This window comes from Cyprinus carpio, chromosome B13 (assembly GCF_018340385.1).
Source record: "Cyprinus carpio isolate SPL01 chromosome B13, ASM1834038v1, whole genome shotgun sequence".
NCBI classification, from domain to species: Eukaryota; Metazoa; Chordata; class Actinopteri; order Cypriniformes; family Cyprinidae; genus Cyprinus; species Cyprinus carpio.
Genome location: NC_056609.1, coordinates 17,027,762 through 17,053,537, shown reverse-complemented (window position 1 = coordinate 17,053,537; position 25,776 = coordinate 17,027,762). Strand labels below are relative to the sequence as shown.

Sequence of the window (25,776 nt, the reverse complement as noted above, 5' to 3'; positions counted from 1 at the left end):
AAACAGTTTCAACACCAATAACAGTAATAAGATTTATAATTTTAATGAAGATGATAAATAATTCAAATTGATCATAAGTAAACATATTAATCAGGCAGCTGTTTTCCATTTATATTTTCTAAACAAAACTAAATAAAACTCATGATTGAAATGGTGGATACATGGAAACTGAGGATCTTGAAGGGAAAACTGTACATTTATTTCTAAGGTTGTTAGAAGTGTGTACTGACTGACAACTTGACAACTTTTGTTATATGAAAGAGTTTAAAAGAACAGCCAAAGCAGGAGTTCTCCTGTCAAGTTTGAGAACACTGAGAGACTGCAGACGTCCTAGATACGCAAGCAGCATCCCCAAGCGACTCTGCACTTACAAGGTTCAGTGTCAGCTGCTAGTTATATAATAAACAGTTTACCTTATTAGTGTTGCAAGGCACTTCTCTGTGCTCCTCCATCTGAAATCCCACCTTATTTGGTAGCCTTACAGCTGCCTTGTGTTTCCTTAGCACTGAATGATGCCTGAAACAAAGTCACAAGGGAGTCTTACTTGTCTAAAGACCTAACCTGTGAATTAAACACATCATCAGATGTCTAAATGAAGTTCTGTCCCTTTTCCAGCAAACTGAGTGTTTCATTATGGGGAGTCAGTCTCTCTTTAACCAAATGTTTATTCTTGACTCTAAACACATCGTCTAAAGTATTAAGTTAAACCAAACAAGGTCAATATATTAAGTGTCCAGTGCTTAGCTTCAAATGAAGAATTTCTACAGTGTCTATAAAAAAAAAAAAAAAATTAACAAAAAATATATAAAATATATATATATATATATAAATTAAATTTATTTACTTACCTATATATATTCTCAGATCACATTGTTATACAGTTTGGAAGTGATCACATTTTAAATCATGGAAACAATTTTTGTAATTTTTTTTAAAAGAACTAATGCTTCTATTCAGCATGGACACATTCATTTTATGAAATATGACAGTAAATACATCCACAATTTTACAAAAGGATTATATTTCAAATAAATGCTGTTCTTTTGAACTTTTTATTCATCAAAGAATCCTGAAAAAAGATGTATCACAAAAATTTTTCCACAAAATTCTAAGCAGCACAAGTGTTTTCATTATTGACAATAATAAGAAATGTTTCTTGAGGACCAAGACAGCATATTAGAATGATTTCTGAAGGATTATGTGACACTAAACCTGGAGTTATGACTGCTGAAAATTCAGATTTGCCATCACAAGAATAAATTACAGTTTAAAATAAATTTTCTTTTTATAAAAAATGCAGCCTTGGTCAGTATAAGAGACACTTTTGAACAGTCCTGTCAATACATAGTTTCATTTAAACCTAAATTTAAAAAATATGCTTTCAGACTATGTCAGAAAGACATTTATTAGGCACGTGAACTTCTGTGTTGTTCATGAGCATTATCTTCTAAAATTAATTAATTGTCCACCTACACATTTCATTCAGGCAACGCAGAAATTATCACGTGAAGACATAGCTCAGTAGATGTACACTGCAGCCTAAGTATAGACATGCTTGCATGATCTGTCATTGAGTATCATTTACTTGTTGCCGTTTCACTAACACCATTACCTATCATTAAGTCAAATGTAATCCACGGAATCCTCACTTTGTCATTCCATCCCGATGCATTCCCTTTTTGGCCACTGCCTGCATGACGTAGTCAGGGAAGCTCTTATCACAGGTAGGGAGGAGCGGAGGAGAATGGAGACAGCGTCAGCGCGCACCAATCAGATGCTCCGCCTGGCGTGAAACCTCGGCGCTGATTGGTTGACGAGCACTGGCTCTTTTAAGCCGTGCGTTCCCTCGCGCTCACCGGCGCCGTGCTTTGGTTATCCACAAGAAGGCGTCGGTCGTTGAGGGGGCGTTTAGGGATTTCTCTGCATGAGTGGAATAGACTTGGGAATAGACGTTTGGATCGTGGTGCCCTTGGAAGAAATAACGGGGGAAAGCACAGGACTGAGCGAACTCGTGCCTTTTTCTCACTTGTGTTGAGGATATTGAGATTTCAGGATGCCAGTTTTCCACACCAAGACGATAGAGAGTATCCTGGAGCCGGTGGCTCAGCAGATATCCCACTTGGTTATCATGCACGAGGAGGGCGAAGTTGATGGGAAAGCGATCCCAGATCTCACCAGCCCAGTGGCGGCGGTGCAAGCGGCTGTCAGCAACCTCGTGCGGGTGAGGGTCCTGTCATCGATTCAGCATCTTCTTGCTCTTTTAGTTCATCTGTGCTTTTTTATTGTCTTTATCAACGTGCACTTCATTGCGTTAAAAAATCTCCCCTTATAAAAAAAATTACCATGGTAACCACAGTTTCTTCCTAAATACCATAGGCACTGCAGTTATTGCTGCTACCTCATAGAGGTCTTCACTTAGTATGAAACTTTGTCATTTTGTTTCTTTTTCATGACAGTGGTTGACTGACACCAAGTTTGTTGTGAAAATGTGTTGCTTTGTTTTAGTAACAATAACACTGTGGTATTAATGTGAAAATTATTTTTAACCGTGGCTTTTTTGGGGGAGGGTGAAGGGTCGTGATCTGATCAGGTAAGTTAAATGTGTTGCAATAGTTGAAAATATCAACAGTCAGTGTAAACTAATCACACTGGTTTTGGTTTGATAATCACATCTAAAATAATAAATAACAATGAACTTTCTTAGTTTTTGGTTAAAGGAAATAATAGTTGATGGATCACTGAAGCATGTGTTGGGCAGTGTCAGATTTCTGTATATTTTTCTTCTTCTAAAACATAGTTCACACACAAACCAAAGTTCCTACACATGAAAAGATGACTATGACTGTCAGTGTACAGTAGCCTAATTATTTTTATCCTGACACAACCAGTAAGAGCAGAGGGATATTGTAGTTAAAGATAGGCTGTAATCTTTCCAATGCTGTCATGATTTTAGACGTTCCGTAAATGCATTATCCTGTATAGGAGTAGTTACAGTATTGTGAACAAGTGAAATGGTTGGAAGCTGTGATGCTCATCATATACATCATATATGTGATGCTCCTCATCATAAAGGTGAAGTGATTGTGGTATAGTGGAGTCTTTATAGGAGTCTCTATATCTTTATTCTTCTCTGTACAAGGAGTTCATCTGTTTAGAAAAGTACATAGGTAAAAATTGATAGCCTGAATGCACTGTAAGTCGCTTTGGATAAAAGCGTCTGCTAAATGCATAAATTTAATTTTTTTTAATTTACATTGTTAGTTCCAGGAGACATCAAAAACAGAATCATCAATCCCAGAAACTTACAGGAGTGTTGTACCATTATTTTCCCAGTGTACCCACAGCAACTGGACAGAACCTTGCTGCCATGTTCTTCTTACTCTTTGGTCTCAATAAGTGAGTCTCTATTTGAAGAAAATTACAACAACGAAAATCTGTTATTGAAGCAGTAAATATTTTCAAGAATTCATTTGATTGCTAGCAGAGTGTTTACTGCTGTATGTAGTAGTGTAAAAAATACACAATTAAGTGTATTATAGGCCTACACCGAAAATATATTGAATAATGAATATTGTTTACGAGTTTGATTTTGATGTGATATTTATGATGTGAACAAGCTGGCATTCTATTCTATTCTATTCTATTCTATTCTATTCTATTCTATTCTATTCTATTCTATTCTATTTATTTGTGTGTATGTGTGTGTGTGTGTGTGTGTGTTTAACAAATAAAATAAGGCTCTTGATCCTTCTGTTAAATGTTCTATTCTATTCTATTCTATTCTATTCTATTCTATTCTATGCTGTGTGTTCTATTCTGCTCTCATCTGTAATGTGTTTTAAGTGTTTTAATGCCTTCAGCCATCTGGAACATATTTGTTTTAACAAGTCTATACCTGTAGATATATATTCTATTCTATTCTATTGTGAGTTGTATACCGTATGTTCTCACAAGAATATGGTTTAACTCAAGCTGGGCCTGTGTTGAGAGGTCAGAGGTGCTGTCAATAAGTAACGTGAAAAAATTCCTCCTAATGTACGTGAGTAAATCACAAATAGGGAGTCTGTGACTCCCCACTGATGAGTAAATCACAAATAGGGAGTGAGCATTTTGTGCAGGGAATAAATAGGTCTGCTAGCCTGGGAAGTAACACGGTCTCATGGTGCATGGCTGGAGGGGTGTTTCATGCGCAGGGAGAGTGACTCCCTGCTGGCTTGAGGAAGTCTAAGGTGTCAGCGTCTTCACTGGAGACACACCCCATCCCCCTCATATGCGGCACCTGTTACTGCTGAAGTGTCCAGCACATCAGCCAAGCCTCGAAATCAAGGCTGAGGGAAGAGGTTTTATATCTCTTCTCACTCTAAAGACCGGTCTGTATCTTGGAGACTGTTCTATGTTTAGATTATCAACATTCTCTTGGTCACTGTGGGACTGGTGAAAGAGATTAGAGTATATACATATTAGTTAACTAATATGTATATAATGACCCTATAATTGTTACAAATAAGGAATTGAATGTGTAATTGTTTATTGTAATGTTGACTCTCACTACTTCATGCTTCCACAGAATATTAAATATGAGCTAATAGAAACAAACAAGAACCATATTTGGTATTAGTCTGTAACTTGAACTGATAAATGATCATTGCTGTCTGTGGAAGGGCTGGAATGAAGCCAGTGAGAAGTAGCAAACTAGATCTACCTGGATTTATATGGACTATTTTAGTTATTTTATCTCTTTCTCTTTGAATGCTTTTTCTGGATCTTAACGGAGAAGACAGCAGGGGTCTGGCATGGAGGGGAGTCTCCATCTCTCTCTGTCTGTCTGTCTTTTTAGCCAAGTCTGTCACAGTGTTTTGGAAGAGAGCCATTGGCATACCATCCATATGCCATATGCATTTTTAAATGTGTGCCGTTTATGTCATACATGGCTAAGCTCTTAGATTTCTTTTGGAGTCAGCAGTAGTGCAGAGCTACTTTATATGTAAACTGTTGCTTTTGTTTTAATGTCACATTCAACAGCAAAATGCAGTGATTAAAGGGGTCATATGATGTTGCTAAAAATAACATTATTTTGTGTATTTGGTGTAATGTGTTTATGCAGTTTAAGGTTCAAAAAACACATTATTTTTCACATACTGTGCATTGTTTCTCCTCTATGCCCCGCCTTTCTGAAACGCGTTGTTTTTTTACAAAGCTCATCGGTCTGAAAAGCGAGGTGTGCTCTGATTGGCCAGCTATTCAGTGCGTTGTGATTGGCCAAATGCCTCAAGCGTGTGACGGAAATGTTACACCCCTTGTCATACTGTGATGCGTGTCCCGGTCAGAACACCGGCGAGACAAGACAAAAACAATAAAACCCATTACAAACGAGCCAACAGTTGAAACAATTGGGGACATAATAACGGATTATAATGACTTATACTGTGTTTTTACGCTTTGCGTTGCATCGCTCCACGTAAACAGAAAACCATATCTCCATTTATGATCGGAGAAATGACAAACAACAAGCTCTACTCTACACCAGCGGTTCTCAATTCCAGTCCTCCTCGCACCCCCCAGCTCTGCATATTTTGCATGTCTCTCTTTGTTAACACACCTAATTCAGATAATCAGCTCGTTAGAAGTGAGCTCCGTGCATGAACTGTGTTCCCATTGACATGGTCCCTACACAGTTTTCACTGCTCCCTACTCCCTGAGCAGGGCAAATCTGTTGAAGTTTACCTCACTTCGGATCATTCATTCACGGATTTGCGCTGTGCAACAACTTCACACACGGGCAATCGTGACATCATATACCTCTGTAAATAAATACAATTTAAATTCATGTCTCGCACACTTCAGTGCACTTTGAATGGAACATATACGTTCGCCTCGAACTGGAATCATGGCGGAATATCCTGAGATGTCAACTTCACAGGGCACTTACGTTTGAATAGAACAAACGTCTGAATCCATAAGAGAAACATACAAAATGTGCAGAGCAGGGGGCGTAATGACTGGAATTGAGAACCGCTTCTCTACACTGCTCAAAACTCGCGCTTGAATCATCGGTGGCAAATTCTTTACAAATGTAAACGTACTTACAGACTGTGAGTCAGAACAGCCGGCATTGTAGTCTTCTCTCCCAGGATCAGGAAACAGTCCTCCATAAAATGCATTGCACACACCTAAATATTTGGGTTGAACTGTTCTGGAACAGTGTTGTAAATACAACTTAACCACTGATTTCTAGTTGTGTCCTCTTTTGGAAGGCCAAACAAAGTATTTTTGCTTTCACAACGAAACAGCATCTCCACAACATGGTGCCGGTGACAACAGCGATAATCAAAGGTTATGCCCTCTTTCTTTTGGGCGGTGTTATGCAAATCTTCCCACATCGTGATGTAGACATGGGGTCGTGTTTAAATGAGGCATTATAGGAGGGCGTGGACAAAACTTAACTTTTATAAAGAATATCTCTTTGGCTTTGAGACTTTAGTCTTTGCAACTTTAGGGATCTTATCTATTCACAAACAGCTTGTAACACTCCAAAGAGAAAGAAAAACTGGAAATCGCATCATATGACCCCTTTAAAGACATGACCTAGTAACCCAAAGCCAGACTCTAGTGCATTAGTCAAATGCCACTTGCATGGAAAACTCCCTTAGTGATAAAATGATTGTGCGAGAGGAGCTGATGCCCTTTGAAATGTGTTAAACTGCAGATAATCCCAGTCATTCATACAGATCTATCACAATGTCATAGTAAGACCCACACTGATGACACAAGCATAAACTTGTTTGCCGTTTGCTTCCCCCAGCTCCCATAATCCCTCAAGTACATTAAACAGGCATATTCTTTTTAAAGCTAGTCTCCATTGTGACTTTTTCACAAAATAAACGATAGAGAATGTATTTTGAGTGGCTTGAATGTTTGCATTATAATGCTTCAGTCTGATTTCTATGAATCACAATATATATGAGAATCTGCACGGCTCTTTTATGAGGGCTGAGATGATTCTAACTGTGACAGTGAACATATCCAATCTTTTTTACATTTGTATCTGTTTGAAATTAGTGTTTTTTATGCATTTCTCAAAATTTCCCCGTAACAAAATGAAGGAAAGAAAGGAATTCTAAAAAAAATGCCTGTGCGAGTTTTTCTGTAGTGGTTGACTGATCTCCATATCGACCACTGTAGAATATAACATTTGATATATAAATAATACTCAAAAGTTTGGGGTTGGTGAGTTTTTTTTTATTTTATTGTATTTGAAAGAAGTCTCTTATGCTTACTAAAGCTGCATATATTTGTTAAAAAATACAGTAAAAACTATAATATTGTGAAATAATATTACAATTTAAAATAATTGTTTTCTATTTTAATATATTTTGAAAATTATTCATTCCTGTGATGGCAAAGCTGAATTTTCAGCAGTCATTACTCCAGTCTTCAATGTCACATGATCCTTCAGAGATCGTTCTAATATGCTGATTTGGTGCTCAAGAAACATTTTATCATGATCAGTGTTGAAACAGATGTGTTGCTTCATATTTAGTAGAAACCATGATACATTTCTTTTTCATGATTATTTTTATTAAATTTCAAAAGAACAGCAAAATTTCTTGCAATATTATAAATGTCTTCTGACACTTTTAATCAATTCAGTACATCCTTGCTAAATAAAAGTATTAATTTCTTTAAAAATAAATGAAAAATAACTAAAAATACCTTATTTTACACAATATTTGCTCATGATTTACAAAATTGTCGATAAAGAACTGAGGATGAAGGATGAAGATAAAGATTATCTGCCAAATGGACATAAACAGAACAGAACAAACCATTAACTGCGACTTTTACCTACTAATTTGCTGCTTATTAATAGTTAGTAAGGTAGTTGTTAAGTTTAGGTATTGGTTAGAATTAGGGATTTAGAATATGGTCATGCAGAATATGTGCTTTATTATGTACTAATAAACAGCGAATATGTTAATAACAGATATGCTAATAAGCAACTAGTTAATAGTGTGAATTGGTCCATAAAGTGTAACTTTGGCTTGTACTTAAAGTAATCATCTACAGTGCACAAGTCCTTCAAGTCCGGCTTCCTCAGTCCTGTTTGCTGAGATTATCTGAATTGTCTTTAATGATATCTGACAGTTGCCCGATATACAGGAGCCGGAGCAGCTGCTGACCTGGGCTGCTCTCTCAAAACACATTATCACAGCACTAATGCACCTGAGATCAAACAGCCTTTTAGTGAAGCTACAACTGCTATAAGCACTCTGCATTAATTATGCATCAAAAGTAAACAATCAATGAACTGATGCCTCTTGAGTCTGTCTTTCTGTCTACCAATATGTTTTGTTTGACACCACGAAAATTGCCCAATGTGTGTTTGAGGGCCCTTTTATAAAGTCAGACCTTTTATGGATCTGCCGGTGCGTGTGCAGAGTTTCCCTTTAAAGGAGTTGTGAGTCTTTGCGGAGGTTGTGGGAATCAATGAGAGATACTTCTGAGTTCAAGTGTAAACAGTCAACAGATGACAGAGTGCTGTGACAGACCAGGAGCCTTGTTATATAAACAGCCATCATGGAGAGAGAATGCAGTCGCACCCGCCCTGCTTCGGCTGAGGGAGAGGCATCTTACTGCAGGTGCCGTCACATTCTCACTGTGTGTATGTGTCTAGTACAACCCTCACACATAAGTGAACTTTAGAGGAATGAGAATCATGTCAGATGTCAAATATCAGTTTTTATGAGCCAGTGTCATAAATAAACATGCCATCGCCTGTTATAATCACATTATTGAACAGGTGGATTTTGTGCTGCCCTGTTGCTACCACATGCCACTGCGCTGTAAAGGAAAAGTACATTTAATATAATAATAAAAAAAAATATTGGTGGTGAAATAGAATGCTGCAGCAAAAGTTTAGACAGTGACAGGGTACAGTGTCACCCATACAAAGACAAAACCATCAGGATAAAGGCCTGTACACAACAAGAATGAAAACTATAATTATAACTATAGTGATGACTATATTAGCGTCCATATCAACGGCTGTTATGGAGTTATGGTCTGTTAATATAACTGCAGTACATGCTTAAAAAGTGGATTTTGATTGGCTATCATCTTTTCTTGCATTCACTAAATGGAAAAAAAAATCACTCTGAGAATGGTTTCTATGATATATTTCCTCTGTGCCATTATCATTATACACTGTAAAAAACAAAAACTCAAAATTTTCTAAATTTTTTAAATTTTTCAATTGGCCTAATTGAATTTAGAATTATTAAAACATTATAGTTATTGTTCTTCTATGTATCGTTAGCATAACCAATAAAAACAACATATTTATTTTTCATCAAAAGCATCATAATCATAACTCATATATGTATCGTTAGCATAACTCAGATCACTCAAAATTTTTAATACTTTTTTATATATTTTATATATATTTTAATAAATTAAAATAAATAAATATATATATAAAAATATAATTTTACAGTAATCATTTTAAATGTTACACAAAATGGCTTAATGAACATAAATGGCAATAAATAAATAAATAAATTTAAATCAAATGTGATGTATCTGGAAATATTCTTAATTATGATGTTTATCATATCGCCCCGTCAAATATAATATGATTTTTTTACCCTATGCACAAGGTATCTTATAATTATTAGACATTTTTGACAATGTAGTCAAATCAGTGCTACACGACGAGAGAACTGAGAAAAATTACTGTGGTGAAAAAATTCGGAAAACTTCAACACCCATTATGCACTGGGCTCGATCAGACTATCCATGAGTGAGGATACAAAAATTTGGAAGTACTGTCTAGTTTTCACAAAGGCCCTGTCAAAAGATGATGATCAGATGATGTAAAACCATTTGTTTACATAAACTGGAATATCTTTGTGCAGATAACACACACAAAAAAATACACATTTTACAACTAACATTAAAAAATGAAAAAATGAAAAAAAATCAGAAAATCAGTGAACAAACTGTTTAATCAAGAATCCATTTCTCTTATCTGAGTTAAGCAATAGGATACTTAATTGTTCTAAATACATATTTTGTGCCCTTGTCATTTTGGTTGCTTTTAGGTGCTTGCAAACCTCTGACTAAGTTGTTAGTGGGCTCTTATTTACCACCATTACTTCTTGCCCCTCACATGGCCTTATAGACCAGGACACTGAGCTAAGAATAACTGTGTGGAATGTGGTTGCAGGTCCAGTATCTCAAGAGAAGCGTGAGGTGGAGGCCCCACTGAAAAGAGCCTTTCAGTATATAAGGTGCCAATAGACGCTAATAAGCCTCAGATACAGTGAAAATAATAAATGCAAGTGTTCAACCCCCTGACCACATAACATTTTGACCGTTGGATGTTTTTTGGAAGGGTACATCATGTTTAACCAGAACTGCAATGAAAGATTTTTCACTCTGTTGGGTACATTTACCAAACAGGCCTAGCAGCATTCATCACAGCGTGCACAGGGCTGATGTTTGTGACTGGCTGCTGTGTGTGCATATGTGATCTCTGTTCCCACTTTAGCCCAGCAGTTAACCCAGTTAGCCTTATTTATGAGTCCCCTTCACCCAATTAGGACTCTGCAAAAGAGCACGCTGCACTACAAAAGCACCATCCTCCATATACAACTGCATGCTTTGCGCATTCCAATGCGATCAATGGTCCTTAGCAGGTCATCTGCTGTGAATCAATGCACTCTATTATTTACTACTTGCGTCCGTCTGACTATTTTCACCCATCCAATCAAATAAAAGCTCTCTCTCTCGCTCTATATTTTTTTCAAATGTCAACGCATGAAAAGCTTGATGGCAGCTGAAAAATCTTCTTCAAATATGATTCAGAGATGGAGGATAGAAAAATGAATGTGACTGCCTCTGTGTAATTACATCATTGGAAAAAAGAGCAGGCGGGAAATGGCAATGTGCCGTGTGGAGATAACAAACATCTCTCTTACGCTGCTATCTCTGCATTAGTGGACTCTAAAGAAGGACACTGTAATGTCATTGCTGATGTCCAGTGAGAGGGCAAATAGACCATGTGGATGGGAGCATGTGTGTGTGGTCTGATAGCTTGTCACTTCAGGATTATGGTTTAAAAATCAAAGAATGGTTTGCTGTTATGTAAGAAAGAATTGGGGGCACTTTTTTGCATAGACACAGAAAATATTTAAATTAATGGTTGATGGGGTTAGGCGGTTATAGCTAAAAAATATCTATTTCTTTGTGATGCATGCAAATAAACAGGTTTTTAATCAATGAGACTGACAGTTTGAACTGATTTGTGGAAATTGATTAAATAAATACATAATTGAATATGAAAAGAGTTTAATAACAAGGTATAACATTGAACATTAAATAAATATCATAGCAAAATTATAAAATCAATGCAATTCCAGTACAGGTTTTTCTAGAATTATCATCATTAGATTCATTAAATCTAATTAGATCATTAGATTTTATTTATTTATTTAATTATTTATTTTTTGGTTTTAGTTATTTCTTTTTTTTGGTTTATGTTTTGTTTGTTTTTCTTTTCATTTCATTTATTTTAGATTAGTTTGGTTTTTCATTTCATTTAGATTTTTGTTTGGTTTTTCATTTCATTTAGTTTAGCTTTGTTTTTGTTTTGTTTCACATTTTCTTTTGTTTAGTTTTTTTGTGGTTGTTTTGTTTTTCATTTAGTTTAGCTTGGTTTGTTTGTTTCTCATTTTGTTTTGTTTTGTTTTTCATTTTTGTTTTTCAATTTTTTCATTATTCATTTTATTTTTTACATGATTGTTGATGTGTTGATTGCATCTTCCTTCTTCATTCTGGAAATAATCAATAACTGGGTGTGGCAATGGCAGATGAGCAGCATGGGTTGTTTCAGATTGGACAGTTGTAAATATTGGCAGCATCCCAGACAGCAAGTAGTAGATCAGCCTCAGGGCTCATCCAAGACACACAGGCCCTTATTGTGTGCAGACACTCAGAGTGACCCCATTCACACACTGTGTCAGTATGGTCTGCCTAAGGGATGAAGCTTTTCCCTATGAGTGTGTATAACCTTTTCGAGTGGAGGCTGGTGTCAGAAAAATAGAAATGTATTTAATGATCTCATTATGCATCTTGTAAACAAGCTTGTTTTACATGTGTTCTCAGGTGGGGAAAGAGACGGTACAGACCACAGAAGACAAGATTATGAAGAGAGACATGCCTCCGGCCTTCATTAAGTAAGACCTGTTTTCCTGTCTCTCTCCAGGCACCCGTCATGTGAACATACATCAGTTCTAATCACGCTGAACACATATACGCTCGTTGCACAGGATTAAAAACATGTGCCTTTACTTTGTCAAGAGAAGTTTAAAGTGATGATACATTATACAGGATTGCCCAAACATCTAAAGCTTTTTGCTCTTCCCGATTTTAGATACCTGTAAAGCCTGGTGTCAGAGTTTGAGGTCTTTGATGAACTGATCTTGAAGAAAGCTTGGAATAATGTATACTGTGATGGAGGTTAAATAAGGTCTTGCAGGACATATACCTTTGGTGCGAATGCTTGCCGTCAGTGCCTGAGTCATCCCCTCACTGCTGAAGCTTGGGGAGGCGTTTTCCACTGAGCTTACGATGCATTATTGATAAGTCTACGCAAAAACTATATGACTGCTCTCCCTAGTGTCTCCGAGGCCGTGTGAAGTGGTGCCTTGGCAGTTAGTATTGAATCTGTTTAATATTGATGCAAACTGTCAGTTTTTGTGTCTTTCACCATCTTTTTCTTCACTTTCTCAGATGCTCAAATTCAGAAATTCACAGAGAAAACAAAAAGGACCTTGTTCCTTTGTTCCTCAAATCTTAAAGGGTAAAAAGTAAAGAAAACTGAAATTTTTTGTTTTAAATGCTCTTTTTTTGACAAGGAAAGTGGGGAGATGACTAGCAATGAGAGGAGGAGGAGGTAACTGGGTGAAGACATTATTTTTTATAATTATATATTAAATGTATTTATGTGTAATTAATATCTATAGTACAATTGCATAAAACAAAAATCTAAAACATTATAAATTATAGAAAAAAATAGAATATAAATGTATAATATTTTTTTTTTGAAGTGGAGAGATGGCAAGAAATGATGGAGAGAAGAGGAGAAAACCGGATCAGAACACTATTTTATATATCATGTTTTTATATTATATGTAATGATATATTCTAATGTATATTTAAAATTTCATAAAATAAAAATGAAACATTATTTTTTATATTAAATTATTTTAAATAATATATAATTAAAATCATTAATTATATTTTATGAAATACAAAAATGTAATACATATATAAAGAGAGAGAAAGAGAGAGCGATTTCTCATAAAAATGTTTTAATTATTAGGTAACTCTTTGCTTAAAGCCTTTATGTATAATGCATTATAAGATTCATTTTAATGCATTAATTATGCCTTGTTATGCACCTTATAATGCATTGTACAATCTCATGAATAATTGTTACCACTGTTAATACATTATAACACTTACCAATTCATTGTTACACTATGCATTTTAAATTTGGTTATAATTAAGGCAAGATGTAATGTATTACAATGCACATTTTGAATAATTATAATGCATTTTACCCTTTAATAACCCTTTATAATACATTATGCTTTACGTAAAGTATAACCAATTATAAAATTAAATTATTTTTTGTATATAATATACTTTATATAGATGTATATATATTTGTAAGACCTCATGCGCATTTGGTGTATGAAGCATCCTCAGAGCAGCAGTGCAGTTGACAGGTCCTTATAGACCCTGCACAGCTTCTCCTGGCTCACTAATCGAGCTCCTGAGGGGAATCGTTTTTCAGAAGATTGTACAAATGTGAAATACATGACAAACCAGAATTACAAATGGTGATATGGTCATTCATATTAAGCAAGTTCAAATTTAGTTGGAGAAAAAGACGGAGGCTAAATTTAGAAGAAATGTTTACAGTTATTAGTGGTGTTTGCTTTTATTGCTCATAGTTAATTATAATAAAGCTTTAACTTGTTTCTGTAACATTTATAGTGCAGACATGATAATAACTCAAGTAGTACTACGTATCAAGGAAAAGTGTGCTATTACTTTACAAAGTGATTAGACTTGATCAGGCTTGGCAAATGATAAAGTGTGGGTATCTGTATCTATTTGAAATGGCTGGGCAGATGGGCTCAAAATGTGTGTCTTAGCTGACACATTTGGCACCATAAACACAAGTTGGCACAGGGCTCATAATCAGCACACATGTGGCTGGTGACAGGAAATGTGAACCTCTCTATATATAGGCTGTGTTGTAAGCACTGACACCCGGGTGGTGCCTCAGGGAGGTGCCTGGATAAGTCTGGGTCTCCACCGCAGAGTAAAGATGAAGAGAGGCCTCCTCCAGAACACGTCATCATCCCGATCTCCCGTGGGCCGCGGGGCGACTGGGACGTGCTTTAATTTCTATTAATATAGTGTTATTGAGTCTGAGAGAAAATTTTACACTGCTTGCTGGGAAGCTTTGGAGTTGTTTACTGCTCTCATTTCTGGGAATTGAGTGTTTAAATGATCTTGAAATGAAATCAATTAGTAAATAAATCTAATATCAAAGAAAAAAACAAATAATTTCTTTTTGCACTGAATATTGCTTTTCTTTAGTATTGAGCATTTTTAATAGTGCAAGCCATTATAGATTATGGATGTAGATCAGTAGCTAAACTCGAGAGGTTGAAATTGAATGTGAGAACTTGTCATATTAACATTCGTATTTTTAAGTTGAAAGATTTACATCACAGCTCTGATGTGAAAAGCTGAATCTTTCAGACACAAATGTGTTACGACATATTTTTTTTCGCTGGAGTTAGCAAGTCGGGATATTCATATCAGTTGTGATTTTTTTTGTTTTTTTTTTTCAGGGTGGAGAATGCCTGTGCAAAGTTGGTGGAAGCAGCTCAGATGCTGAGGACAGACCCGTACTCCGTCCCGGCCCGTGATTATCTCATCGACGGCTCGCGGGGCATCCTCTCAGGCACTTCAGACCTGCTTCTGACCTTTGACGAGGCAGAGGTATGAATGGGAATGGGGGCTATCTTGATGATGAAGCCAAGGATGATGATTAATTTTCATAAAATGCCATTCAAAAGAAGCTCAGTATTCAAATAGATGCACTGAATTACACATATAGTATTCAAATAGATGCACTGAATTGACCAAAAGTGACAGTAAAATTTTTTTTATCTTATAAAAGATTTCTAATAAATGCTATTCCTATGAAGTTTCCCCCAAAAATACATATTATGGTTTCAACCAAAATATTAACCACCACAACTGTTAATAATAATAAAAAATATTTTTGAGTAGCAAATCAGCATACAATAAAAATCTAATGAAAATTCAGCTTTGCCATTGCAGGAAAAATGACATTTTAGAATATATTAAAATATATAAAAAATATATATTTTTTAAATTGTAAAAATATTAATAATGTATTTTTGAGCTAATAAATGCAGCCTTTGTAAAAATATTTCACAATATAGCTGTTTTAATGTATTTTTGAGCTAATAAATGCAGCCTTGGTGAGCATAAGAGATTTCTTTGAAATCATTTAAAAAATCTTGCTGACCCCAAACATTTGAAAAATAAAAAATCTTGCTGACCCCAAACATTTGAACAATATTGTACACCTGCAGAAGTCATTTACTGGGATTAAACTTGGAATCATACAATTAAACATATTTTCTTGGCTTTGTGAACAAACAGTGTACAGTGGTAGAATGACATATAAGTGTTTTATGTATTATTCTCTGGTAATACTCTCTTTACACTTGACAGTTTCATGTTTTTTTTTTATATCCACTTTAAAATGTGTGATTGTAAAGTGCACAGTAATTTGTTTATTTCACATTTGGCAATTTTTCAGATGCTTGGCTATTAATGTGAATCTGGCAGTCGACAGTAACAAATAATATGTTCTCCTCCAAAGGCCTGCTTTGTGAAACTGACAAGCCTAATAATTTTTTTTTTTTTTGGTATACATTGATGAGATCAGATATCACACATTTTCACATTTCCAAAGAGGGTTTTGCCTGAAAGCAAGATTGTTATCTTAACCAAGCAATTGTCTTGTGAAGAGTGATTTATGTACTGTTGATTATTTGATAGTTGGATGTGAATATTGCATGCATGCTTTCTTGTTTAACCTCATTAGATACGTGAAAGATCCTGTGTAAAATGTGCATATAGTTTTTTAAAATCTAAACTTGAAATAAAGCAAATTGGATTTGTAAAATATGTCCATCTTTCTGATAAATAATAATCAGCTCAGGGCAAATCCTGAATTTAAAAAAGGCTTTTATTCTGGCCTAACAACATTAAACACACAGTCCCTTATCATGCATTGTAACTTGTGGTCTTAACGTGCCGTGCTCCACATATCCAGCCTCCCCTGTGTGCTGCCGTGTGGGCGCAGCATAATGGAGCTCACACGGAGCACATGATCTGAGTGAGCCGCTTCACACACAGCATGTCTTCTATCAGTGCGAGTTACTTTTGAAGTTTCTGCTTCCTCGGGTCACAAGATTTCTAATCACAAGACAAGATCCGAACCCAGCAGCACGGTGTAAATGGGCTTGTAATATGTATTCAAAACCAAAAATGCTTCCTAAAACCAGTGAGAACATATGCAGATTTAGTGCCAACGACTGCTGTACTATTATATAATGACCAAAAAATCCTATTCTAACATATATAATAAAAACATTTCCAAGAGAGCACAGATTGTGGTGTGTATGTACATACTGGCGAGATATTAGATCATCGGTTTGTGGTGAAAGCTAACTCAGAGCTCTATTAATAGTGCTGCTATCATCTTTCTCAAGGAGCTGTGTTGTTCACAGGGCACTGAGTAAGCATGATGTTATGGTTCTATATCTTGTGGGTCTGCCTGTTTGTGGCAGAGACCTGCAGAATAAAACATTAGTCCTATGGGATCCCTGTAAGGATCCCTGCTTGAATGGTAGAGCATGGTGCTGGCAACGTAAAGGTCATGGGTTTGATTCCCAGGAAATATTTGCACTGATAAAATGTGTATCTTGAGTGCACTGTAAGTTGCTTTGGATAAAAGCATTTATGCCAACATGCATAAATGCCAATGTGTCTAAATGTGTCTTTTTCTTTTGTATCAGTTGTATTTTGTGTCTTTCTAAGGTGCGTAAAATTATCCGGGTGTGTAAAGGCATTCTGGAGTACCTGACCGTTGCTGAGGTTGTGGAAACCATGGAGGATTTGATCACTTACACTAAAAACCTGGGACCAGGTACTTTATATATCCTGTTACTTCCTTTTGAAGAGGTTTCATTTTGATTTGAATTTCTGAATTTAAAGTTGACGCTGTTGACATATGGCTCATGCAAGTGACTGTTTGCATGAATGGAATTCATTGTTGTTCTGGTTGAATTATAATTTTCAAATGCTTTTGTTACTTTTTTTGTTATCTAAAGGTTACACTCTTTGAATGATGTATGACCATGAAAAAATTATTATTTGTTATTTCTTCAGTTCAGTTACTCTTTATTGTTGGAATTTCTTCCAAAATTTGTCTTGCATCTCAATTCAATTTAATCTCACATCAATTCACGTCAATACACTTACACCAATTTAAACAAACAAACAATAAACACACCTTTATACAAAAACCAACCATACATTAATATAATACACATACCGCCAGAGTGCATTAATATAGTAGTTCTTTCTATTTTACAGGACCCAGAGGTCTACTTAGACCCCCAATTCTGATTTATTAATTTTACAGACTGATTAACAAAAGAGTTAAGTGTTCTGTTCAATCTGGTATATACAACTCTAAGCCTTCTATCTGATTGCAAAAAATGATATTCCTCATATAAAATGTGAGAATATCTTCTCTTCAACTGTTTTTATTAGGTAGTAGGTTGTTCTTGAAGCAAGAATTTCTATTTATGTGAGGCATTTTCAGTTGATCAGGCTATTTTCCTCACTTTTATTATTTTACTTTATGTATGGCATGAGCTATATAAAAAAAAATTCAGGAATGTACATTATGAACTATCATGATTTCTGCAAAAATATGAAGCAGCACAGCTGTTTTCAACATTGATGATAGTAATAATAAATGGCTGCTGAAAATTCAGTTTTGTCATCACAGGAATAAATTACATTAAAAAATGTAAGTGATTTTAGGTTTAAAATAATATTTCACAATATAATTTTATTTTTATCAAATAAATGCAGCCTTGGTGAGCATAAACTTTTTTCAAAGACATAAAAATCTTGCCAACCCCAAATTTTAAATGGTAGTGTATATTTTTAGATTTTAATGTTGGATAAACGTATCCACTTAAAAAAAAAAAAAAAATTAGATTAGCCTTGTTGTCATCATGCTTATTTAAGTTAATCTTTAAAAATCTAATTAGACTGTTAAATGTAATCTTTAGCAAATCTCAAAAGGAACATCCATTTTTGACCTCTGCATCGTCACTGTATTGATGTATGAATTTGTTAGGTATGACAAAAATGGCAAAGATGATTGACGAGCGGCAACAGGAGCTGACACACCAGGAGCACCGTGTGATGCTGGTCACCTCCATGAACACAGTGAAGGAACTGCTGCCCGTGCTTATATCAGGTAAGAGGCCAGCGAAGTGCTGTGTGTTCCTGTGTGCAGCTCGCGGTCTCTGTGTGCCAGCCCGTTGATATGGCAACACTGATAATTGGAGCCATTTAACCGCCTTGCGGGGAGGGATAGATTTTTCCCTTCATCCAGTTGGCTTACTGTTGTTGGCTCAGCAATAAATAGCCAGGTTGATGGCAGCTCATCTGCACACGCAGAAAGGCTTTTAATGTTGGTGTTTGCAAATATGTCTACTCATATGGTGATAATTAGTTGCCTGATTTTTGGACACATCAAATATAAACCGCTCTCGGATCTTGATTCGTACAGCAGTTTTAGATGGCCTGTGAAATGGAGGACTAACACAATTGTTTTTTGACACCCATCAGCCATTAAAATCTTTGTGACAACCAAGTGCATTAAGAGTCATGGAGTGGAGGAGGCCTTGAAGAACAGAAACTACACGTTCGAGAAGATGAGCGCCGAAATCAACGAGATAATAAGAGTGCTGCAACTCACTTCATGGGACGAGGATGCCTGGGCCAACAAAGTATGAGCTTTATCATTCTTAAACAACACACATACACTCCTTTCTACAACTCCACCTTAAACGGTTACACTAAGTTATGTCGGCTTCAATGGGTCAAGCAGGTTAAGTGAACAATTTTCAATTAACTATGTTTATAAACTGTGAACATGACAGTGGGAACGGTAGAGAGAAGTAAAAACCTATTCATTGTCTCCATTAAAAAAATACATGGCCGCTTCAAAACAGTCACTGCTGCGCTCTATTGAGACCCCTTGCCCTGGTGTATCTTTGTTTTTCTCTCTGAATGAATGTGACACTCCCATCCTGCTAATGTAATAATCTGTTCCATTTACAGCACTGTTCACAGTCAGTCTCAGAATTCACTGACTATGACACAAAAACAAAGGCCTAGTAACCAGCAAAGGTGGAAAACATCACTATATACCGTACACATGGCATCAGTGTTTAACCGGAAGATTAATGATCTGCCTTTCAGTATTTCATGAAGCCTGCTGAATCATTTGATCCCTCGCTGACTGATGACACCCTTCGCTTGCTTAGCATGCATATTAAATATTTCCATAAGAAATCACTCTACTCTCAAAATCAGTTTTCTGAGCTTTCATTTACTTTGCTGTCACCTCTAGTTTTCGGTTTGCCCTGATATAACTCTGTAAACATGCCTCTTTCTTTTTGCTCTCTTTCTTTTCTGTGTTCTTCCTATAGAAGGTAAGCTCTCCTCTCTCCTGCTCTGTAATGCAACAAACTGCATGCCAGATCATTGTGTTGCTAACTGTATATGTGTGTGTTACTATATTCATTCTTGTTTTGATAGAAGACTTTTTTCTTAGCCTGGCTTGCCATTTTATATGCTGTTTATAAGGGGTGCTGTATTTCAGAAACCCAGGACCAAAACAAAACAATAAATTACAATTAGAGAGGTTGTTTTCGGATGTGCTGTAGAACGATTCTGTGCCATCACTCACCCTCCTCATCCATATTTACTCCAGTCTCACATCATCCCTCATTTAGACACTCCGTCTCACAGTTAATCACTAATGTCTGTCTCAGGATGTGACAACTTTTTTACGCTTGGTGTCTGTCTCCATGGCTCCCGCTTTACACATTTCCTTTACCCGAATGCTGTCTTAACCAGATTAACTCGATTTTATGCTCTGTCTCTACTGATACACAGCTCCTCCTGGATTTTGCAACTTAGTGAAATTGCTTGACGAGTGTATTTTGCTTTCGTGGTCACATATTTCCTGTTTTAATAGGAATTTAGGGTGGAGTATATTGGAAAGCGCCTCCTTTTTTTATTGAAATTGCCAATGATCTTTATTTTACCTTTTAGTTTAGCAGTAACAGGTGGTTTAGTCATGAGGCACTGGCTACTGCTAGTTTGGATGAATATGATTTTCAAGTAAAATTGTTTTACAAATTTTGTGACAATAATTATGCACACGTAGCAGGCAAAAAATCTACAAAAAATAACAAACAAGGGGAAAAAAGTTGGTAAAATATTGAAAAAAATGTATTTATGTTCTCACAAAAATGTAAGTTTAAAGGCATTTGCCTCTTCATCCAACAATGGCCCATTTTTATGGACTAAAAATGGATTTTAATGGGCTGAATTTTTTTTATAGGGCAAATAAATAATAAATGTTTTTGTTTATTCTCCTTGACAAGAATTTTAAATGTACTAATTTGCATGTACTAACAATTAACCTAGTTTTAGGAGTATAGCATATTATTAAAGCTCAAAGCCACAAAACTTTGATTTTGCATATGTATATCTGAGATATGTACGGAAAGGATTTATTTATAACCTGTTAGCTAATCTAGTTATCGTTCTGGCACAATAAAAGAGTTCTGGCACATTTTCAATCTTTTGAATGTAGCGTACATTTAGCATTGGACCCACTTGCTTTTGTCTTTAGACAAAATTGAATCGAAACTCTATGCCCCCTTGTGCCTTATGACTGACATCATGAAAGATGGATTGACATAGTTATTGCTCTTCAGCTCCTTCATACACACAGCACAAAGTCCATTTGCGGGGAATGATTAATGGAAGAAAAGCCAATGCGTTTCCAGATTCATTTATTGTTTCACTCAAAACTGTAATCAGAAAATTACTTCGACTTGTTTCCTTATTCAGTAATATAAAAATTTGCATTTATTTGAAATTCTCTATATAACAATTTCAAAGCATTTGTCAGCCAATAACCTAAGAACAGCTGGCCCAAATCTTTCTTGACATTATTTACTCTGTTAGCCAAAGGGAGACAGATGCTGAATAATGTTAAAGCTTTCCAGTGTCCTACTCTTGGAGAGTAAGTGCATCATTGTCGTCAGTCTGCCTTCCTATTGTAATTCTCCACAGCAGGTGCTTGTCATATCTGTCATGAGATCAGACATATTCAAGCAGAAATTGTTCAAACAGGTCGTCTGACTCCATCATGAAATATTGATCAGGTTTAGATGCCCTGCCCTGTTTCTGAACTCTTTGCTTGTAATACAGCAGTATGCAAATAACTAATGCAACATCAAATTGTAAAGCAAGAATTAGGTTCATTAAAAAAAAAAAAAAAAAAAAAAAATTCTATACACTAACGTTCAAAGTTTGGGGTTGTTTATTTAAGTCTTTATAAGTAGTCTCTGTTCATGAAGGCTATATTTATTTACTTTTTAAATCAAAAATACAGTTAATATTGTGACAGTAATATTGCAAATTATTATTATTACAATTTAAAATAAGAGTTTTCTATATTTGAAAATAATATATTCCAGTGATGGCAAAGCTGAATTTTCAGCAGACATTATTCCGTCTTTAGTGTCACACGATCCTTCAGAAATCATTTTAATATGCTGATTTAGTGCTTATGAAACATTTATAATAATTTTCAATGTTGCAAACAGTTTTGCTGAGTAATATTTGTGTGGAAACTGCAAAACGTCTTTCAGGATCCTTTTAGTAATAGAAAGTTTAAAAGAACAGTATTGCTTTGAAATATAAATCATCTGTAATCTTGTGAAAGTCCTTACTGTCACTTTTGTTCAGTTCAATGCATTCTTCTTAAATAAAAGTAAAAAGCATAAAAGAAAAATCTTACTGACCCCAAATATTTGAACTGTATATAAATGGAAAACCATTTACTACATTGAATGTTTTTTTTTTTTCTAAAATCATATGTGAAGTAAACAGAACAATAAAACCTGAACAAATGCATATAACATGTTTCCCGGCTTGCAAATGCAACCCAACCCTAATGCACGGGAATAGGAAATGACTCATCAACTTACAAATAATGTGATCTGTCTTGCTGGATGCTGAAAGGTTGGCTGGAAAGCAATAGCAGGCAGAGGAAATGGATTGGGCGGATAATTTGTTTTAGCTGAGAGAAGACTCATCGATTATACTTGTGCTTCAGGTTTGCTTCAGGATAACCACAAACTATATTTAAGCTTTTTGATATGGATTTATGAAAACGAGTTTAATTTAGCATGAATTTAGCTGCATATTTTAGAGAAATTTTAACATACAGTATTTTAGCGGTGAGATGAAGTGCAATAGGCAGCAGGCGCAGGTGTGAGGGGTTCATTTCCTGCCCGTCTCCCTCTCCTGATTGGACCTGACTGCTGCTTCAGCTGCCAGATCCTGCTGGAAATACCACAAGCAAAAACAGAAACTCAAATCGACGTCTTTTTAAAGGTCCATTATTGTCTTGTCTTGCTGAATCAAAGACAACAAAGCAAAACTAGATCTGTACATTTTCAGATCAGCATCTGAGTGCTGTCACTCTGAGATACTGTAGCACTCCCATGTCTTTCTGATATATTAGTAGTAAGACTGGGGCCCCACATGGGGCCTCAAAACCTTGCCACAAGTCAAAAGATAAAAAGATGCAAAAGATAAAAAGATGCAAATATGGCTGAAGTACACTGCCCAAAAAATAATTTCTCTCAGAAATTATTAGTAAATTTCACAAATAGTTAAAAAGAAATGCAGGTAACCAGTATTATTTAATAAATAATAAATGATGCCTTGCCAAATAGCTGAAATAGCTGATATAAAGTTTCTTAATATATAATTATTTTTTATTTTAGTTAATGTTTATTTAGTTTCAAGTAACATTTTGGCTATGGTTTTATTATTTATTTATTTTTAATTCATGACATTATGGTTATGGTTTTAATTTTAGTTTCAGTTTTAGCTAACTATAATAACCCTGCAAGTAACAGATTGAACTAAAATTAAATTCAGAAGTACAAAAACAAAAATAGTATTTTGTAACCTACTCCAGTCATCTTTGTTTACTTCGAAAAATCATGTTTGCAGTTGCTAAAGTGTTATAGATGGTTGCTTGGCTGTTGCTAGGGTATTAATAATTAATAAATCGCATAGAAATCTTATAGCACACATCCCCTCAATAAGCTGTAATATTTTGAGGCATCAGTTTTGAAGGCATGACCTTGATACTCATACTGAACCTAATTTCACACCCATGCCCTTCATTTGTCTTTCAGTGTTATGCTCGATATGCTCATTTTTCTGATAATGTGTGCATTGAATGCATTGCCTGTGCAGATGAATATTGCTTTAGACTGCAGTAAAGAGGAGTGCCATATGCATGGCTGAGTTACCGAACCAGACGGGTTCTCCTTCAGATGTGTGTGTGGTGTGCAATGGAGTGTGAAGTGGTGATTATGTGGGCCGCTCTCGCACTTTGTGTGTGTGATTGAGAGAGGCAGAGGCTCCTCTTGCCCATCAGAGGGAAAGAGCTGCAGAGCCCCCTCCCTTCAGCATCTACTCCTTCATATGAGCACATAAACTGCAACTGCAACAAAAAGCTGTAACCACTCAGATCCATGCTATGACATCCTGCCCTGTGGGCCAAAATGACAGACATTACTGAATAACACACTCTTTCTCTCTGGGACACAGAGGCCATGAGGAGAGCACTAGCACTGATCGAGTCAAAGATGGGTCAGGCTAAAGGCTGGCTGAGGGATCCTAATGGTCTACCAGGTAATATAAGTACACCCATTCAGGTTTTTGTGCTAGAAACACTGCAACTTTCAGTCAAAACTTCTAAAGTGAAATAAGACCATTTATCAAAACTATGCTGCGAAAATTGCTCCTTTTTCTGCAACTTTCCAATCTGAGCATATGAACACGATCAATAACATTTATGCATTAATGACACTTTTTTTTTTTGGATCTGCATCTCTTTTTACATGTTAAGAGAGCATGTACAGTGGAGCTGTTTGATAAGGTGTGTCAGAGAGATTGATTATATGATGAGAAAAAGGGGTAATAAAAACAAATTATGCATTTTTTTGAGGTTGCAATACTTTTAAAGAAAAACAATTTAATATATTTTTTTTAAATAATATATAAAAAATCTTAAACTATTAATAATAAAAATATTTCCCTAATTTAAAGGTAAAAAATAATTCTAAAAACATTTGATATGACCCTTCTAACTAGTCCTGTATGGCATATGCTACTGATCAAAAGTTTTTTGAGATGTTTTTTAAATAAGTATCTTATGCTCACTAATGCTACATTTATTTGATCGAAAATCAAACAGAAATATTGTGAAATATTATTTTGATTTGAAATAACTATTTTCTTTTTTAATACATTTTTAAATGTAATTTATTCCAGTGATGGCGAACTGAATTTTCAGTTTTTGTCACGTGATCTTTCAGAAATCACTGTAATATGCTGATTTGCTTCAAATACATTTCTTATTATTACTGTTGAAAACAATTGTGCTGATTAATGTTTTGGTGAAATCTTTGATTCTTTGATGAATGCAAAGTTAAAAGAGCAGAATTTATTTGAAATAAATCTTTTGTGACATTATAAATGTCTTTATTGTCATCTTTTTTTGCATTTGCATTTATTGCTCTCTTGCTGAATAAAAATATAAATTTCTTATTTAAAATACATAATATTACATACCCCAAACCTAAGTGTACACAAACATATACACTTTAAGTACTACTAATATGTACCCTTTGGGGCTAAATAAGTACAAACCCGATTCCAAAAAAGTTGGGACACTGTACAAATTGTGAATAAAAAAAGAATGCAATGATGTGGAAGTTTCAAATTTCAAAATTTTATTCAGAATACAGCATAGATGACATATCAAATGTTTAAACTGAGAAAATGTATCATTTTAAGGGAAAAATAAGTTGGTTTTAAATTTCATGGCATCAACACATATCAAAAAAGTTGGGACAAGGCCTTGTTTACCACTGTGTGGCATCCCCACTTCTTTTTATAACAGTCTGCAAACGTCTGGGGACTGAGGAGACAAGTTGCTCAAGTTTAGGAATAGGAATGTTGTCCCATTCTTGTCTAATACAGTCTTCTAGTTGCCCAACTGCCTTAGGTCTTCTTTGTCGCATCTTCCTCTTTATGATGCGCCAAATGTTTTCTATGGGTGAAAGATCTGGACTGCAGGCTGGCCATTTCAGTACCCGGATCCTTCTTCTATGCAGCCATGATGTTGTAATTGATGCAGTATGTGGTCTGGCATTGTCATGTTGGAAAATGCAAGGT

The 25,776-nt window shown here is 35.4% G+C and overlaps 1 protein-coding gene across 1 annotated transcript in view; it reads left to right on the top strand.

The window, feature by feature from the left end:
- The first annotated feature begins 1,840 nt into the window (after positions 1-1,840).
- LOC109100653 (vinculin) overlaps positions 1,841-25,776 on the top strand; it is a 41,342-nt gene continuing 17,406 nt past the window's right edge. The window contains exons 1-7 of the mRNA XM_042736928.1: positions 1,841-2,221; positions 12,166-12,236; positions 14,934-15,084; positions 17,224-17,332; positions 18,560-18,682; positions 19,057-19,217; positions 24,138-24,228. Coding sequence (XP_042592862.1) covers positions 2,054-2,221; positions 12,166-12,236; positions 14,934-15,084; positions 17,224-17,332; positions 18,560-18,682; positions 19,057-19,217; positions 24,138-24,228 — 874 coding nt within the window. The 5' untranslated portion in view covers positions 1,841-2,053. The remainder of the gene's footprint in view (positions 2,222-12,165; positions 12,237-14,933; positions 15,085-17,223; positions 17,333-18,559; positions 18,683-19,056; positions 19,218-24,137; positions 24,229-25,776) is intronic.